General features: G+C 39.1%; 1 protein-coding gene across 1 annotated transcript; it reads left to right on the top strand.

The window, feature by feature from the left end:
- Positions 1 to 8,654: 8,654 nt before the first annotated feature.
- Positions 8,655 to 20,204, top strand: LOC111609499 (NLR family CARD domain-containing protein 3-like; the record flags this gene model as incomplete). Its single annotated transcript, XM_023338248.1, has 8 exons — positions 8,655 to 8,675; positions 8,810 to 8,929; positions 11,486 to 11,576; positions 11,738 to 11,963; positions 12,129 to 13,920; positions 14,393 to 14,566; positions 19,662 to 19,835; positions 20,060 to 20,204. Coding segments are annotated over exons 2-8 (2,658 nt in total), but the record flags the coding sequence as incomplete, so codon positions are not given.
- Between the last annotated feature and the right edge of the window lie 411 nt (positions 20,205 to 20,615).

Below are 20,615 nucleotides of genomic sequence, written 5' to 3'. Positions count from 1 at the left end.
GACAGAAAAGGTCTGATCGCTGCATCTCTGCTATATTTTACATTTAAATCTGATAACAAAAAGTAAACCTGTTTTTAGTGAATAAACCAACATGGATATGACCCGCCACAGCGCCAACGTGGGCCACACCTGATTCAACCCAAACCGGAAAATAAAGGATTTAAGTGGAAAAAGCAAAACCCAGTAAAATCAGCAGCTGGTTGTGATTAAAATGCAGTTTGTTGCAGAGGTTCAAACTTCCTGATGGTGACCTCTCCTCCGTCCCTCACCTTGTCTGGCCGGTTTTAATCCTCACTGCAGTGTTAGACTGGAGCTCATCTCTCAGATTAACCAGATTAACACTGAGCTGCAACAGGAACCAAACGTCTCTCCTCCAACTTATTTCACTGATTAATAACAAGGTTGGATAAAAACATTGAGCTGAGCTTCTCATTCCTTAAAGAGTCATGAAGAAAGACTCACCCTGGAACTGCAGAAAAGAAGTTAGAAAGTTTAAAAATAGATGGAAAAAACTTTGTAAATATATTCTAACAAGTGATTTAATTATCTGGTTTTTTTTGTATATTTTAATGTATAAAACTGTATAAAAAGGTGTAAATGGTTAAAAATCTTCAGAATGAGCCAATTTTTAACCTGATTAATCATCACAATAATTCTTTGTTGGACCATCGCTACGCGGTACTGAGGAGGTAAAGTGTAGAAACAGGAACACTGACAGTTTATCTGCTCAGGAGGATTTGATGCCTCCTGTCAGAACAGTGATGGTTCAAATCTTCTCTCTCCACTTCGACCACTCGCCACTGGACCAGCAGTAGTTCTTTGGCTGGAGAGCCTTTAAAAAACATTTAAACTAACTGTTGAACTGGACGATGTTCTCTTTGGGGTCAGAGGTTGTAGTACTTGATACTTGGTAGAGTGAAGTTTTACTACTGACTCTGTTGTTTTGGATTTGGAGGTCTGATCTAGATGGACGTTACAGAGAGGTTCTGGTTCTCCTCACTGTGGCTGCTGGGGATTCAGGTTGTTCCTTCCTGGACTTTAGCGGTTGTGTTGGTCATGAGCAGCAGCTGGATTGGCCTCTGGATTGAACTAGGCCATCATTTGTAGTTCCGGAGCTTCCTCTGAAAATCCTTCATCACGACCCAGTCACCTGGTCTGATGGATGCAACAGGCCTTTGGCAGGAAATGGCAGGAAGGTTTTCACTGTCTGTGAGGCTCGACAAAGCCTAGTGGGCAGGTTTTAACAATAAGACAACACAGGAACAATCTACTATTGTTTTTTCATTTTCATTTTTAGCTTAAGTTGGTGAGATTTGACATAAATATAATATTAAGTGGTCAAAAGGTTTTGTTAGAGATTTTTTGGTATTATCATTTTATTCTTACTTTAGTTCACATTAAGTCTATAGAACTTTGTGATTTTCTGTTTAAAGTGTTCTCTTCTTTAACTGACCTGGAGGTCACTACTGTCTGTTCAACTTTACGAGAAATAGATAACACTAAGTTTCTCAGACCTTAAACCCTTTTGCAAGAACACCTCCTAATTTAGTAACCACCTGTGAGCAGTCGTATTTTGTTTTCTTGACAATATTGACCGAGATTTGAACCGGGCTCAGACCTTTGATCAGATATCACATCTGGACCTGGGTTGTTAGATGTTTGGGTTAGAAGCTTTACGACCTCTGTTGTTTTTCCTGACTGCCCCCTTGCCTGTCCTTCTTGACAATAAAAACAGAAGCTATTGTGAGGGCAGACCAGAATGCTCTGTGGATTCTTTGGAAGAAGAGTTCTCAGAGCCTTCTCCTTTTGCAAAAGCTCTACATAAAATTCATATACGTTGTCTGTGGTTCTTTCTTTTATTTAGGTTCGAAAGGAAAATACCTATCATTATGTCAGGTAGAGAACGTGCAAAGGATTGAACCATCTTAACATCAGCAAGTGTGAAAGAAGGGGCAGTTTACTGCCTGAGGTCTCTGGGCAGCTAGCTTAGCAGCAGCAGCAGCTCTTGCATCGCCATTGGCAACCGAGTCATCAGAAGCATCAGAAACCAGCCATCTGCTAAGTAATATGTTTAATTTCAATGGTTTGTGTCGTATGAGCTCAGCAGTGTGGGCCTCACTTCCACACAGAGTCTTCAAATCTAATTTGAAGTTTGAATGTAGGTTGATTTATGTTTTTATCCTCGACTAAAACTGTAAATTTAGTCTCATTAGGCTAAAATGTTGTATTCATACTTTTAAGAATTTGCAGCATTTTGGAAAATCCAATCATTTCAGCAAACAGAAACTCTATTCATTATTTTACCCATCTACACTGTAAATTATAACATATTTACGTGAGAACGATGTTGAATCAACTGAATTTGGTCAAGATTTATTTGTGTGTTAACTCTCCAATTAAAGGAAACCTAGTAAAGGTTTATGTTTATTGTAAAGTCCAATTTTAAGTTTAGTTTAAAAAAGTAAATGTTAAATCAGTTTTCAATGAATTTAATCAATCCAAAACATTGTGTAACATAATATGTGACATTGGGGATCAACCAGCAAAGCATCCCATGATGCATTTCATCAAAATGTTCATACATTATATTGTGCATTATTTCATAACAGAAGCCATTAGCTATTTCCATTAAGTAATTCCCAAAGAAAGAATTTAAAGAATTTCAGAAGCTTTGAGTTTGATTGTTTTGTTTTTTAAGTAAAGAGGAAGGAATGGAATCTAAAGCTGCTAAAATGTTGCATTGATTTTCTTAAAAGTGTTATATGTCATTATGAAAAGTTATTTATACAAATAAATCCCTTATTATTCTACAAAGTAAAGAAAATATTTAAAAACCATTTAAACTGTTTTATTAATCTTTAATATGTAAATACTAACTATATAATTTCATGCTCAGTTATTATATAAACATCCATTCATTCTATCAAACATGGCAGGTTTTTTCTTTCTTCCTAAACTCTGTGAAACTCAAAGGGAGCGTTGCTATGGAAACTGAAGGCGGGAACAAGTCCAGTAGGTGGGAGGAGCTAGGAGGGGTCAGTCTCAGACAGTTCAAAGGTCGACTGTAGGCAGTCCTACTTCCTCCTTACACTGTTAGAATTAACAGAGCAAAATATCATTTTGGTTGTCAAAGTATAAAAATAAAAATGACCATCCTGAAGACAAACTAAGATCTCAGATCATCTCATGCAATTTTCCTTTAGAAACTTAAGTTGCTTCATCAAACTCTAACTAATTTTAGTTTAGTAAACAATATTTATCAAACACAAAACACACAAACATTCAACATGAAACAGACAAACAGTCAGAATTTGGAATCAGTTAAATTTTCATCACAGTCAATAATTTCCAGTCAGTCCTCATTTTGTCTATTTTATCAAATTGTAATTATCAAATTTACTGAAGCTTCAAGATTCTCTAATTTTTCTCCTTTTAACATATTTTAATGTTTGAATTGAACTCTAATCTACAGGATCCTGTTTTAAGTTATGTGTTCACAGTCAAACAAGAAATCTCAATATAATTTAGGATCACAGCAACAAATTGATCAAGTTTCTGCTGAAGCTTCACTAATTTTAGGTTTTGTTATAACAAATATTTCCAGGAAAACAAAAAGTCTTTTTAACCTCTTAGTTCAAATGTATCACAGCTTTATTTTATAATAATTTCCTTCTATTCAATTTCAATACAACAAATATTATATGGTATACCAAGATGTTCTAAACACTGCAGTATTAATGATCTCTAATTCTTAACCCTGAAAGATGTTTTGTTTATTCCCATACTAATATGTAACTACAGCATAGATCTTCAAAAAGGAGAACAAAATAAATCTCAACCATCTGAGTGTCAGAAGTTTTCAAAACATTTAGAATCCAGGAGAAACTTTGACTTTATTCCTATTCAACATTAAATTTACTGTTTTTGTCTAAAACTATTCAGTTTTTTATTTATTGATTTTAAAACATTTATTTCAAGACCATTTTTTGTTTAGAATGTTCTCTATCTGTTTTACTTGCTATAATTCAATGGCATAATTTTGTTAGTTCATTGCAGAACTAAAGTGATTGCAGTTTCCCTTCACAGTTTCTCAATCTATGGTTCATGGACCCTTAGAGGGTCATTAGTGTTGGTCCTTCTGTTCAGGACTTAGAATTAACAGGAACAATTGAAAGAGTTTCTCTATTTATTGAGCATAAAAACTCTATTGAAGTCATTCTTTTCTCGCTAAAGAATTTCTAAATATGAACGGGGTTAGTAAGCCAGCAGTCTTCGTTGTAGTGTGTGTGTGTGTGTGTGTGTGTGTGCGTGTGTGTGTGTGGGTGTGTGTGTAACTCATCTTAAATGTCTCCTTTCTCTTCTCTCTCTCCCTCCTGCTGTCGGCGTCGCTGCAGTGAAATCCTCCCCGTCTCTCTCCTCCGGCTCCCTGTCAGTCCAACTGGTTCTGGTCTTGGATCTTTGGCTGGTCCAGATCGTCCCTCAGTCAATGTCCATGTTGTCCACAGATGAAACAAGCATCACCAGTTCAGAGTGGTGTCTTCTCCTCTCACAGCTTTGAATCATGTTTATCTTTTCTTTCTCTGCGCTGATACTGGACAGCAGACCAGCGGAGGTTGTTAAAGCTCAGTCACACACAGTTTCAGTCCAAACGTCCAACAGGAGACCTGACAGTCGTCCCCTGAATGGAAATGTTTCATCAGTTCTCTGGTGTCAAAAATAAAAATCAGGATCAACAGACACTTCAGTGGCTGGAGGTGATGAAGGTTTTCTTCATCTTCCTGATCTTCTTGATCCACTGGATCCACTGGATCTACTTTCATCAGCTGGTGGTGTGAGAGGGACATCATCTGGTCCATGGGAGGACAGGGTTGAGGAGTTGAGGTCAGAGGTCAGATGCACCGCAGCAAGGCTCAGACAGAGGAAAAAAAGAAGCAAATAGAAATCGATTTGGTTTATTTTGATTTAGTCACTTATTATTCATCCTTTTAAGGAATAAAATCATTTGCTTATTCAAACACACAAAAACATAAAACATATTAAGGCCTGTAATTTATTGACAAAAGATTTATATTCAGTAATAGAAGCATTTCCATTTGTTTATCATTTTTCTGTCTTTCTCTTCGTTCTCTCTCTTTCATCCAAACTTTCCTCGTGTTTCTCCAGATGAACTAAACTCTTTGTTTCTGATTTCTTTGCCTCAGTTCACTTCCTCTGCTTCTAATTCTCTTTCTCTTCCTTTCAAAACGATCAGCTTCAATGAACCACCTGCAAGAAAAATGACACTTTTTATCCATTCATTCACACCATGCAGACTTTTTTCTGACTATTTCATTATTATATAGTGAAACAATTCACCCTCAGGAGGAGAAAAGACCCTGGAACCACTCAGGCCAATTCTTCTGAATAGGTGGGATTTCCTCTTTAGGCTGCAAACGTCTTCACAGAATCAAACCAATCAGCTTTGTGGTCGCTCTGCCTCTTAATCCTCTAAGAGGGTCTTTATTTCTGATAAACGTCTTTAGGATTCTCTAAAGGTTTGGTTCTCTGAATTTAAAAACCAAAACTCTAGTAAATACCTGCCTTATTCTCCGATAAGGACTTTAACTAGGACTCATCCTAGAACCTGTGGTTCCATCAAAACTCTATCAAGGTTTTTTCTTCAGCTTTCCAAGAAAACCAATAAAATCTCTGTAAGTTCTCAATTTCTTAGACAGACACCCTTACAGGTATCTTCAAGAAAATAATCTTTCACTTTTACAAAGATCTGTCTTCTCTTCTTCTCTTACTTTTCTTCTTTTTTAAATTCTTTTCCTTTGTAATCTCTATTAATCTGGTTAATCTCAATCCTCAGGGAGAAAGGTTTATCAGATCTTTTACTATTTTAGATTCTGTCATTTAGAGTTTTTAAGTTAATTTATTACCTGAGTGAGAGTCTCACCAGATATCAGTGGATTGAGTTTGTTGATCTCAGCGTTGGAGCCGTGGAGCCGACCAGCAGCCCTCGTCTCTCTTTAATCCTAATCCAGGTTTGAGGCTGGAGCCGAGTGTCCAGGTTGGCATCAAGTTGTTGTGGAAGAAATTAATTTCCAAGCTCTGTTAGATGAAATCACTCAATCAGGTTTATCTGTATATTGTGCACAATACAGAGAGCTTGTAAGACAATCAATAATGAAGCAGTTCAGAGTGAAAAGCTCTAACAGGCAGAGTCAACATGCAGGTTTTATATCAAGGATAAGGATCCAAAACATGGAGAGACAGTCTGGTTCCCAAGCAGCTGCAGGAAAACAACTTCCTACCTTGTGTGTTTAACCCAAACAGGTTCTGTTGGTGAGATTCACAAGCATTTAATGTAACATGATCAGCAGATGTTAACTTAGAATAATATTCCCACCAAACAGACACACTTACTTTGTAATTTTATTTGTATATTTTTCCTTAGTGTGGCCCTAAAACTCTGTTATAGCAAATAAAACTGGACATAAATATATAATTTTCTAAATTATTTTTAATCTAAACATTACAATCTTTATATATGTGGAATATAAGATGTTAGCTTTGTTAGCTTATGTTGTTATGGTGATAATTATGATATGAATGGTAATTATCTTGACTGAGGCATGTTTGTTCCTCCATACATCAGTTTAAGTTTATATTAGTTTGCCAATAACATAATCAATAAATTAAACTAATGGTTGTTGCTTCTAAATAATAAGTCTAATCAGTTTGATTTGTTAAAAAGAGAAACAATTTTTAAAATACAAGATGGCGACTTTACTAAATTAACAGCAGAAGTGTTTGGTTTTATTATTATCACTATTAGTGGACAAAATTCCTGATGTTTCCAACTGATTTTAGTTTTTAAAGTTCAGAACCTGAACATCACTGAATGGGAGGAGGGCAGATTTCCCAGCATTCAGTCTAAAGAAGCTCAGCTCTTCTCAGCTCTGAGACATTTTCTGAATAAATCCCAGTCAGTGGAATCTGCAGACCTGCTCAGATCCAAACATCCCATTTTTCAGGAGTCACTGGTTTCATCTGTGTCATTGTTCCAGCTGCTGAGGTCAGAATCCAGCTGTGAAACCTGGAGGTTGAATGTTCAGGTTCTCTCCTCCCAAACATCCCCCCTCCCTCCAGCTGTGGAGAACAGCTGGAAAACAGCTGCATGTGTAAATAATGAGTCTGGAACAAGCTGCCACGTCTCTGCTGCTTGATCTGACTCTGACTTTAAATTCAGGTTGATGATTGAAATGAAATCAGGGTTTCAACCTGGATCAGCAGAACCTCCTCAGCTGATCCTGGTTTTAAACAGAGACTGTCCTCACTCTGCTCACCACACTAACATAATGATCAATGATTATATAGGAGCTTTAGGAATAATCTGCATTAGAACAATGTGTGGTTTTAGCTGCAGTACTGTGGTGATGTTAAGAATTATAGTTTAGTTTAATGTTTCTGATTATTTTCTGCTTGTAATTATATTCTGACCAGTTACAGCAGCAGGAAGCAACCAGCTGTTCTTTTCTCTGGGCTCATTTCTCCTCATGACTCCATCATGAAACATTTTCATCAGAACTTCTCTCCTGTCTCATGAAGATTTATCAAACTGCCTCTGATTTCACTGCAGACCTTCTACTTCCTGGTTCTGCTGCTCTGAAAGAAGAAACTACAAACCAGGTGAGCTGTCATATAATCACTTATGCAACATTTATAACACTTTGACTTTGAACTCATGTTGTTCAGGTCAGGTAAAAGTCCAGTTCTGTTGTGTCTCTGTACAGGTGTGGCATTAGTCTGGTTCTCCTGCGGTTCTGTTGGGGGTCAGTCTGTTGTTCAGATGTTCGTCTTCAACTCTTTGGACAGTTTGAACAAACTGTAAGTCTGTTTTGTTTTCTACTTGAAGTTTATCTACAGAAGCTTTTCTACTTGTTTTGGTTCTATGACATTTAGATAAAATGTTCCCTTTTAAATTCAGCTCAAAGTTTCATCTCTGCTGTTTGAAAGCTAATCTACAGGATTATTAAATTATTGATGAATTGGAAGAAAAACATGATGAAAGTTGATGTTTCTTTATTTTATTCTCTAAACAAAATCATTCATCATTTTATTTCCAGGAATCAAACTCCAGTCTCAACCATTAATGTCAAAGAAAAGAGTTTCGTTTCTGCTTTGTTTCAAATTGAAATATTATTCTTAAAATATCTTTGATTCAGTCAGATTTTGATGGAGCAGATAATCCACTTGTTCAGGTCACACATGTTGTAGAGATTAATAATTAACTAACTAAATACTTCCCGTGGTTCAGGTTGAATCAATGAATGTAAATGTTGCTCCATGTCTCCATCTAGTGGACTGATAGTAGAAGTGCAGCAGCTGATGGCAGCTTCCCCTGCCTCTCTGCTGTCTGACTGCATTCACCTGACACTGATATGAAGCAGAGAAGAAGAGCCAATCAGAGGAGGAGCAGCTGATCTTTTTCCAGCTCTAATGATGTAAAGGATGATCAGAGTTGATGTGCAGATGAATGATGTGTGTTTCCTCTGCAGGTGAAGGTAGAAAGTGTGTGTGAGCTGATGTGAATTCAGCAGCATGGATCAGTGTGAGGACAGAGAGGAGGGAGTCCCTCCCTCTAAAACCACTCTGTGTGGGGAACATGAGAGCCAGAGCAAAGGTCAGAGGTGAGGTCACCATCTCTAACTGTCCACAGCCCTTTTCACACAGCGTTCACTATATCAGGCCAGAACAGACGTGGTGATGAAGCTGCTGCTGCTCCTCTTTGCTGATTAAGTTTTAATCATCATGTTTCTGTCAGGATCCATCAGAGACTCAAACCAGAACCCGATCCAGAACCCAGCTGTGTGTCCTTTAAGAGTGACATGTCAAAGGAAGATATCATTAACTTTAAATCTCCTGGATCTCCACCATCAGAGAGGTGAGCTGTTTCTAACTGCTGTAACTGTTCAGTTTATATCTGTTATTGTGGCCATGTGATGATAAAACGTTCTGTTGGGTTCTGTTGTCATGAAAACATTGAACTGAATTTCAGGTTATTTTTCTTTTCAAACGAATTACGTCAAAGATGTAATACGTATGATGTCTCCATGGAAACATGCTCCAATAAGGACCATGTTACTATGAACACAATAAAGTTAAACTGGCTCCTTTGTACAAAAATCAAACAGGTCCGTTTAGATCCACACTTTCTACTCAGAGCTTCACTAGTTAACAGAAATCTCAAAATCTGATCTGATGTTTACCTGATATCAATTTAACCATCATTCATTGGTCAGTTATTGACACCATACAGAAAGAACCTTAAAAATCCTCAGTCAGGACACACTCTTATAAACTATTATGTTGACATGAGATTTGAACCAGAAACATTTAACTGTGTTTTATTCTGTTTTCTATAAGCCTAATTGCTCCAAAGGAAACACTCATTTATTTTGTCCCATCCCATCCCATCCCATTTTCTGTTCACCCTTTGTCCCTAATGGGGTCTGGAGGTGCTGGTGTCTATCTCCAGCTACGTTCCAGGCGAGAGGCGGGGTCACCCTGGACAGGTCGCCAGTCTGTCGCAGGGTAACACAGAGACATACAGGACAAACAACCATGTACACACACACTCACACCTAGGGAGAATTTAGATAGACCAATTAACCTAACAGTCATGTTTTTGGACTGTGGGAGGAAGCCGGAGTACCCGGAGAGAACCCACGCATGCACAGGGAGAACATGCAAACTCCATGCAGAAAGACCCCGGCCGGGAATCGAACCCAGGACCTTCTTGCTGCAAGGCAACAGTGCTACCAACTGTGCAGCCCGGCTCATTTATTTTGTCCGATATTAATATTAACACAAGAACAAATAGACAGAAGTGAATTTTATTTCTAGGTTGATATTTGCATCTTTCTCTAAAATCTGACAAAAGACAGATTCATTCTGAAATAAAAAAAATGTATATGAATTATTTTATGATTCCACCTCTGAAGTTCAAACATCATCCAACATGGCAGATTATCAACCATTTCTACAGTTAAACTAAATATTTTGTGGATCTGATTGAGCAGTGGGCTTCAGTGTCTCTAACGGACCATCTGGTTCTGATTGAAGCTCCATCAGATCCTCCTTGGATGGTCAGAGTGGAAATGATTCCTGGTTCTTCTCCATGTCAGAGCTCAACACTAAGATCACCAAATTTCTCTCAGTCACTTCAAACCAACATGTTGGTCTCAGAAACAAATCTTTCTGCTCTTTAAAGAAGGCTGGACATTATTCAGGAGGATCAATGATCAGGAACATGTTGGAGGATTGGACCGGTTCTGATAGGAATCATTTAGAACATCAGGTTGACAATTTGTTTGGTTCTGTTGTGTCTCACAGCTTTTTATTTTACAAACTGTCACAATAAAATTAATCTTTAAAACAGAACTCCACAGAAAGTTTTTAGAGGTTTTTTTTTTTACCAGGTTCCATCAGAGTTTCACACAAGAAGAAGAACCAGAACCCAGCTGTGTGTCCTTTAAAAGCAACAATTCAATGAATCATAATGTAACGGTGGCAAACAATCAAACGAGATATTGTGATTGAGTCAGCAACATTTTAATTTAATAACTGTTACAAAGTAACTCAGTTAGCGGTATCGCTACACAACCATTAGAAAAAGAGCACACAAAACGTCCGTTCCACCACCATCGTCACCTAGCAACGGCGAAGTGATATTGACCCCGCTCCGCAATCACGTCAAACTGCGACACAACTAATAAATAACACAAACAAAACAAAAAAAAACAGTATTCATTTACCTTGCCTATTCCATCAAAATGGCCTGTGTGCCACATTAAAATTGACTTGAAATCTCCTGGACCGCCATAATCAGAGAGGTGCACCATTACTAATTGTTGTAACTGTAGAAATAGAACCGGTAAGAACTCAGATGTTCCCAGTTATATTTACAGAGAGGTTTGATCTACTATCTACAAAAATCAGCTGCTCTGTTCTATTGAAAACACCATCTTATTTTCATATCTGGGGTGTTGATGATGATGTTCTTCTGCTTCCTGGCTCCATGTCAGACTGTGGAAGACATTTCCATGACCTCCTCCATGTCCACATCACCTCAGATCTATTCATAGGAACCTGATGGATGTCCCACACTGTCCTGAACACCTGTGTGGACAGAGCCTTCACTTCCACTGTCCCCAACCTCTGGGAAACTGTCTCCACCAGCATCAGAACTGCTGACAGTGTGGACTGTTAAAAGTCCACTATCAGTACCAACTTCTTGAAAAGTCTACTGGGTGTTTCTGGTGTTACTGGTCTCCACTGTTGTAGTTAATCTTCCTCCTAACTTCTTTGTATTATTTTTATGTGATGCTCTGTTTTTCTGCTTTATGGACTTTTAATGTGAAACTCCTGGTGATTCCATCTGTGAATACTGATGAATGAATATTTCCTGACTTCCTAATTGTTCCTGGTTCCTCCACAGAGTGGACCAGCAGAGCTCAGAGGTTCCCAGTGGTCCGTCTGCCCAGCAGAAACAAACACAGCTTCGTGATGTGTTTGACTCCATATTTATGGTCTGTACATGTACAAGAACTACTTTTCCATGAGTTCTGTTCAAAGACACCTTCATGCTGCACTTTGTAGACCAGAGGACTGTCAGTCTGTCCAACATCCATCTGGTGTTTGGCTCCATGATTTCAGTCTGATGTTTCCTTCATCTATAATTCTGTTCCAGCTGCTGGAGGACAATATTGTCACTTTTGTGAAGAAAGAACTGAAGAAGATCCAGAAAGATCTGAGTCCAGATTACGCAGTACATTCAGAGAGTCAGAGAGATGATGAGGTGTTGGAAGGTGATGATGAAGAGCAGAGGAGGAGCAGCAGAGAGGCAGTGATGAAGATCACACTGAACTTCCTGAGGAGGATGAAGCAGGAGGAGCTGGCTGACCATCTGCAGAGCAGTAAGAGGGGATTTCTACAGAGATTTGAAATTATAGATAAATCACACATTTACTGAAATTTGAAGAGATGGAATCACATTTATGCAAAACATCTTCAGAAGTGATGTAATCAAATTCAAAAAATGATTTTTTTCATATCTGATTTTTGTTATTGTGTTAATTTAGGATATTTTGCTCCAGTTTGTCAACATCAACTTAAATCTGGTCTGAAGAAGAAGTTCCAGTCTGTGTTTGAGGGGATTGCTAAAGCAGGAAGTCCAACCCTTCTGAACCAGATCTACACAGAGCTCTACATCACAGAGGGAGGGACTGGAGGGGTCAATGATGAACATGAGGTCAGACAGATTGAAGCAGCATCCAGGAAACAACACAGACCAGAAACAACAATCAGACAAGAAGACATCTTTAAAGTCCCACCTGGAAGAGATCAACCAATCAGAACAGTGATGACAAAGGGAGTGGCTGGCATTGGGAAAACAGTCCTAACACAGAAGTTCACTCTAGACTGGGCTGAAGACAAAGCCCACCAGAACATCCAGTTCATATTTCCATTCACCTTCAGAGAACTGAATGTGCTGAAAGAGAAAAAGTTCAGCTTGGTGGAACTTGTTCATCACTTCTTTAGTGAAACTAAAGAAATCTGCAGCTTTGAACACTTCCAGGTTCTGTTCATCTTTGATGGTCTGGATGAGAGTCGACTTCCTCTGGACTTCCACAACAAGGAGATCCTGACTGATGCTACAGTGTCCACCTCAGTGGACGTTCTGCTGACAAACCTCATCAGGGGGAAACTGCTTCCCTCTGCTCTTCTCTGGATAACCACACGACCTGCAGCAGCCAATCAGATCCCTCCTCAGTGTGTTGGCATGGTGACAGAGGTCAGAGGGTTCAATGACCCACAGAAGGAGGAGTACTTCAGGAAGAGATTCAGAGATAAGGAGCAGGCCAGCAGGATCATCTCCCACATGAAGACATCACGAAGCCTCCACATCATGTGTCACATCCCAGTCTTCTGCTGGATCACTGCTACAGTTCTGGAGGATGTGTTGGAGACCAGAGAGGGAGGAGAGCTGCCCAGAACCGTGACGGAGATGTATATCCACTTCCTGGTGGTTCAGACCAAAATGAAGAAGGTCAAGTATGATGGAGGAGCTGAAACAGATCCACACTGGAGTCCAGAGAGCAGGAAGATGATTGAGTCTCTGGGAAAACTGGCTTTTGATCAGCTGCAGAAAGGAAACCTGATCTTCTATGAATCAGACCTGACAGAGTGTGGCATCGATATCACAGCAGCCTCAGTGTACTCAGGAGTGTTCACACAGATCTTTAAAGAGGAGAGAGGTCTGTACCAGGACAGGGTGTTCTGCTTCGTCCATCTGAGTGTTCAGGAGTTTCTGGCTGCTCTTCATGTTCATCTGACCTTCATCAACTCTGGTTCTGATGTGATGAAAGAAACACAAAGATCTAGGAGGTCTTCATTATTTAATAAATCTGACCTAAAATCTCTCCATCAGAGAGCTGTTAACCAGGCCTTACGGAGTCCAAATGGACACCTGGACTTGTTCCTCCGCTTCCTCCTGGGACTTTCACTGCAGACCAATCAGAGACTCTTAAAAGGTCTGCTGACAGAGACAGGAAGTAGCTCACAGACCAATCAGAAAACAGTTCAGTACATCAAGGAGAAGATCAATGAGAATGTGTCTGCAGAGAAAAGCATCAATCTGTTCCACTGTCTGAATGAACTGAATGATCGTTCTCTAGTGGAGGAGATCCAACAGTCTCTGAGTTCAGGAAGTCTCTCCACAGATGAACTGTCTCCTGCTCAGTGGTCAGCTCTGGGTTTCATCTTAGTGTCATCAGGAAAAGATCTGGATGTGTTTGACCTGAAGAAATACTCTGCTTCAGAGGAGGTTCTTCTGAGGCTGCTGCCAGTGGTTAAAGCCTCCAACAAAGCTCTGTAAGGTCACAGATTGTTACTGTATTTTTTGATAGATAGAAATCTGCTAATTATGAGATAAATATATTTTCATGTTTCAGTTTATATATTGGTACATTGTTTCTTCAAAGTCTTCCACTGGCGGGGAGGAAGGAGACGTGCAAAAGTGAAACAGACTTCCTTCAGCAAAGCTGGACATATTGTTTCATATCCCAGCAGCAAAACTACTCCTCTTGATGTTAAAATTGAAATTGGGTTAATTTAGTTCATTGTGGAATCTTATAATTATCTCTCCATCCTCCTTTTTGCCTGCAGTTCTAAACTTTAAGGCTGGAGGACTAACTGTAGAATGAACCGATTCACAATAAACATCAACATGAATGTGTGTAAAATAAGATAGTTCCTTCTCTGTCCAACCAAAGTGATGATGATTTGAAAGAACATAAATTTTCATCATTTGTTTAATAACAGGTTTTTCTCTCTGTCTCCTCAGACTGAGTGACTGTAACCTCTCAGAGAGAAGCTGTGAAGCTCTGTCCTCAGTTCTCAGCTCCCAGTCCTCCAGTCTCAGAGAACTGGACCTGAGTAACAACAAGCTGCAGGATTCAGGAGTGAAGCTTCTCTCTGCTGGACTGAAGAGTCCAAACTGCAACCTGGAAACTCTCAGGTAAAATGTTCTCAATCCCAGTGATTTCTATCCACTAGCTGCTAGCAGAGATTGCCAAAAGTATTTGACCACCCATCCAAATAATCAGAATCAGGTGTTCCAATAACTTCCATGGCCACAGGTGTATGAAAGTAAGCACCTAGGCATGTAGACTGTTTTTACAAACATTTGTGAAAGAATGTGTTGCTCTCAGGAACTCAGTGAATTCCAGAGTGGAACTGTGACCTATTACAGTTCCACCCACTTGAAAAAATCCCACTTGTTGCACATCCTAATGTGCAACAAGTGGGATTTTTTCATGTTCTGGGTGGCTGAGAACCTATAAATATGTAGAAATTGAATATTTGGGTTAGTATCATAACTTGAACCGAAGGCTGAGCTCCAGCGTTTTCTAGAAAAATATTCAGATTTTATATTGTTATTTTATTTTGGTTTTAACCGCTCTACATTGAAAATGATAAGAAATAAAGACATACTTTATTTTGTATTACTATCAGCTTCAATAGCCCCTCTGCTCTCGGCTCACATACGGAGCTGTTGGCTAGTGGTAACACTCAGCCCCTCCAGTTTCAAACTCTTCTTATTAAAGTAAAAGTTAAAGAGTTAAACATAATTGAAATATTGGCCACATTTGACAGAAAAAGGAACTAAGTCTATGAAAGCAATGTAGCCAGTTTTGCTACTTTTGATTTAAGGCATAATAATGCAGTTTATCATGATTCAGCTGAAGTAATGAAATGAACAAACTGCGTTCTGATTTTTGTTAGTGTGTTTCTTCCTCTTAAGCAGTGAAAGTAAATAAAATGTGTTTCATGTCTTTTGCTTTAAGTATTTACTTACTGGAGGGTTTTTTGTTTGTGCTGCAGAGCCACAGCTAACAGCTAGCTCCTCACTTCAGCGGCTCTAACGGAGCCTGTGCTGTTCAGCTGCTGTTGCTCCTCCTACACTTTGGACTGAACCATTGTTCTAAGAATGGTGGGGGGGTTCCTTAAAATTAATTCTTGTTCTTTTCTTAGATGAATGGCAGATTTACTTCGTTCTTTGTTTATATTACATTTTTATATTGATATTGTTTAAATACAAAGGTTTCTTTCATGATTTATTTGGGGGGACAATTCCAAGATTGGGGGGGTCCGGACGCCCCGACCCACCTGGGATTTACGCTCATGTAAATACAGGTCAGCCTGTGTCCAGTTTGAGTGAAAAGAGGTGCAGGTGATCCACGCTTCAGAGATCAAGCAGTGGCAGCACGAGGCAACATGTAGAGGCACCAGCTGTGTGATTGGTCCACTCTCCTGGTTTTAAATACATCAACTATAAACCTATCTATAGAAATAAATCTGCTCCACCAGGCCAGTGAAACGCTCAGAGCAACAAAGACTCTTGCAATCCAGCTTTGTAAGAAAAAAAGAGCATTATTGCAGATCCTTCCTTCCAGGAGTTGCTAGACTTTCTAACCAGAACTGCTCCCAAAAAACTCTTACATATGATTATAAATTGCTCTACTCAGCTGCACATTTTTTCAAACTGATTATGCTGTTTTTATTAAATGTACAGCATTATTATCCCTCTATTGTAGATGTGTCCTTACTCTACAGTCTATTATTTTTTATTTTTACCTTTTCTTCAATGTTTGATTTTTCCATTTACCTTAAACTTGTTGCTGGTAAACCTGAACTCCCTGGTATGGAAAAATGAAGGATTTTTCTATTCTGATCTGTTGTATAAGTGACAAATGTTGATTTTTATTACTCAGAAAAACAAAATTTGAGCACTATTACTCTTTCATTTTATTGACAGCTTAAGAACAATTTATTGAGTGTTTTCCTCTTGTGAAAATGACCAGTTCAGACCTTGGGTTCTACCTCAATGTTCTCATCATGTGATGAATTGTGTGTCTGCAGCTTATCAGGCTGTTTGGTCTCAGAGGAAGGCTGTGCTTCTCTGGCCTCAGCTCTGACCTCCAACCCCTCCCATCTGAAAGAGTTGGACCTGAGCTACAATCATCCAGGAGACTCAGGAGTGAAGCTGCTGTCGGCTGGACTGAAGGATCCACACTGGAGACTGGAAGCTCTCAGGTATGGAGGAACCTGCTGCAGGAGCAGAGAAGGTCTGATAGAGGAGGAAGAGGGAGAAATGTCTTTAGTCAGTCTGCTGGAAACATTTAGTTTGAAGCTAAATAGTTAGCTTGTTGCTCAAAGTAACAGCTTTTGTCAGTTGCTACTCAGTTTTCCATCTCTGTATCCAAGCAGTTAAAAAGGGAAAGATGAAATCTGAGATTCTCTCTGCTTTGCTTGAAGCTGGTGTTTTCCCTCAAACCAGCTCTGATGCTGATATTCAGCCTAGATTTCCACTGGACTCTTTCTGTTAAAACTGACACTGGATTCATTTAGTTCATGGTGGATTGTAATATTTCTCTTGCCAGCCTCCTTGTTGTCTGTTGTTCAATCCTTCACGACAGGAGAACCATCTACAAAATGATCCAGTTCAATATGTGAAGTAAAAAGTCCTTTCAATCTTCCCAAGAAGAAAATTCTTGACTGGAAATAAAGAAATAAATATTTCTGATTTGCTGATTAACAGATTTTTCTCCCTGTCTCCTCAGACTGAGTGACTGTAACCTCTCAGAGAGAAACTGTGAAGCTCTGTCCTCAGTTCTCAGCTCCCAGTCCTCCAGTCTCAGAGAACTGGACCTGAGTAACAACAACCTGCAGGATTCAGGAGTGAAGCTTCTCTCTGCTGGACTGAATAGTCCAAACTGCAACCTGGAAACTCTCAGGTAAAATGTTGTCAATCCTAGTGAAACCAGATTTCTGTCCATTATATTCTATCAGTTAAGATGCAAATGTTTTTTCAATATTAGAGTAAAATAATAATAGATGTTTTACTGCGAGATGGGTAACCATGCTAAGTCTCGACACAAACATGGCTGGTTTTCCTTTACTGCAGCCTGAATGAACCAAGAAGAGAAATATTTAGAAAGGTTGGGTTCAGGCTAACATTGATAGTGTAGCTCTGGATACTTGACAGATTGCTGCATCCTGGTGCACAAGGAGCATTATTGCAGATCCTTCCTCCCAGCAGTTGTCAGACTTCCTAATCCATTGTACATGTGACTGTTTTTGATTTTTATTACCTACAGAACTGGAAGCTCTCAGGTATGGAGGAACCTGCTGCAGGAGCAGAGAAGGTCTGATAGAGGAGGAAGAGGGAGAAATGTCTTTAGTCAGTCTGCTGGGAAACATTTAGTTTGAAGCCAAATTTGTAGTTTGACAATTAAATATTTAGTTTGGAACGATGGGATTTATAAGTGAATGAATAACATGGTGAAAATATAACTTGATATTCTGAACATCCTTTTGTCTGTTATAACAATTGAATAACTAAAATTATTTCTGTTAATTTTGACTGTGTAACTTTGCAAAGAACAGCCTATTACCATATAGCACCATTTTCCACATGGTACTGAATGAACCTGGGAAACCGACCCATCTACTGGAACCACAATGACATGGTAGTCAGAGCAGCAGGGGGCCAAATATAGCTCCATGTGGAACCAAGAGGTTGGAGAGAGAAAATCAGTTTGAAACTGTTTCCTATCAGAGTTCAGTTTGTCTCTCTGTCTTCACAAACCAGGAGCATCATGGGCTGGGCGGGGCTTCCACTGATGGATCTACTGAGAAAATACAAGAAGCTGATTGGCTGATGAACAGGAAGTTAGACTGTTCAGATAAATTACATTAACAGATATTATTGGCATTGAAGAGATATGGCTGAGAGCAATTATAGATTCTAGAATAAGTGGAAAAGTTTCAGTAACAGGAAGAGGATGAGCAACATGTTAAAATAATCATCTATATTCAGAGAAACAAGTAGAGGAATTTATCTAGAATATATATAATATAAAGTCAGAACCTTCTTGAAATTCACTGTTATACAGACCACAAGAGATCTTTTAAACTAAACAGTCATTAATATCTAAAATAACCCTTTGAAGAATTTGAATTAATTTGAGTCACAAGAAGATTTTGTTTCCTTTTGGGATCATTAAGCTGTTTTCTAATTTTAATTTAAATATAACAGTAGAAAGAATAATAAATAATTAGAAATGAAAGAAGAGATAACTATTATGAACGTTAGATTAGAATCAGTATGAGCCCCACAGCGGCCTGAATCCGACGGCCAACTGCTGCCTTATTTGTTCATTCTCTCACTCTTTTATTTTACCAAGACTGCCAGAACCACTTTGTGTCCAGACTTGGGTTTAATAAAACCTCTTTGTTAAAAACATCATCTGGTCTGGACTTTGTATTTTGTGAGTTCTGTGTGATGACATGAGGATCGTAACATATTGGTGGCCCATCCTATTCCAACAAAATGTTTAAAACATATTTGGAGGGCCGTTCAATGTTGTGATATTTATGAATGCAGTTTTAATTGTGGTGACGTCTGAAAGTGTGTTTTCCATGTGTTTAGTAACCTTTAGTGTCAGGTTTGTGGGCTGTTTTCAGAACTCTTTAATTTAAATACTGGGTTAAATTTCTCTGTATTTAATGTTTGGCTAGTGCTTGTTTTTGGATTGTTTTAGGAGCAAATTTGTTTCTGTTTTTTCCCACATTAGTTTTGTTGTAATATTTGTTCAAAATAATGTTTTTTGTCATTTGCTGCTCAGTTTTCCATCTCTGTATCCAACAGTTAAAAAATGGAAAGATGAAATTCCAGATTTGCTCTGCTTTGATTCAAGCTGGTGTTTTCCCTCAAACCAGCTCTGATGCTGATCCTCAAACTGAGCCTGATGCTGTTCTTCAGCCCAGCCTTGATTCTCAGGCTTCATTGGACTCTTTCTGTTAAAACTGACATGGGATTAATTTAGTTCATAGAGGAATTTAATATTTCTCTTGCCAGCCTCCTTGTTGCCTTTAGTTCAGTCCTTCATGGCTGGAGGCCCATCTGTAGACTGAACCAGTTCACAACAAAAGGCAACATAATTATATATAAAACAGTCCCTTAAATCAGTAAAGAGGAACATTGTTGACTGGAAAAAAGACACATTTTGAAGAATTGTTTAATAACAGATTTTTCTCTGTCTCCTCAGACTGAGTGGCTGTAACCTCTCAGAGAGAAGCTGTGAAGCTCTGTCCTCAGTTCTCAGCTCCCAGTCCTCCAGTCTCAGAGAACTGGACCTGAGTAACAACAACCTGCAGGATTCAGGAGTGAAGCTTCTCTCTGCTGGACTGAAGAGTCCAAACTGCAACCTGGAAACTCTCAGGTAACTCTGGGCACTTGACAAATTGCTGCATCTTAGGAGCAAAAAGAAGCATAATTACAGATCCCAGCAGTTGCTTGGCTTTCTTATTTATTCCACATGTTACAAATCCATCCATCCGTCCATCCATCCATCCATCAATCCATCCATCCATCCATCAGTTCAGACCTTGGGTTCTACCTCAATGTTCTCATATTCTCATCATGTGATGAATTGTGTGTCTGCAGCTTATCAGGCTGTTTGGTCTCAGAGGAAGGCTGTGCTTCTCTGGCCTCAGCTCTGACCTCCAACCTCTCCCATCTGAAAGAGTTGGACCTGAGCTACAATCATCCAGGAGACTCAGGAGTGAAGCTGCTGTCGGCTGGACTGAAGGATCCACACTGGAGACTGGAAGCTCTCAGGTATGGAGGAACCTGCTGCAGGAGCAGAGAAGGTCTGATAGAGGAGGAAGAGGGAGAAATGTCTTTAGTCAGTCTGCTGGGAAACATTTAGTTTGAAGCTGAATGTTTAATTTGATAATTAAATATTTAGACGCCTCATCTGGAGGCAGAGATCATTACCCAGTTTTCTGGAATATTCTCCAGACTAAGAACGGCTCACAAGGAAAATTAAAGAGTGGGATGGTTTTAATTGTTTAATGGGGACTTTGACTAAATTAATAAAAGAAGTTCAGTTAGATTTCCATGATGATCTACTGATGACAGAAAGGACTTTAAAACAATATTTGATGGAGCTCCAGACCAATCAGCCCCAAGAAGCAAAGATGAGAAGAAAAGTAACTCC

This window comes from Xiphophorus maculatus, chromosome 8 (genome assembly GCF_002775205.1).
Source record: "Xiphophorus maculatus strain JP 163 A chromosome 8, X_maculatus-5.0-male, whole genome shotgun sequence".
NCBI classification, from domain to species: domain Eukaryota; kingdom Metazoa; phylum Chordata; class Actinopteri; order Cyprinodontiformes; family Poeciliidae; genus Xiphophorus; species Xiphophorus maculatus.
The sequence above is the reverse complement of the archived record's forward strand: the minus strand, read 5'-3'. Positions and strand labels throughout refer to the sequence as shown.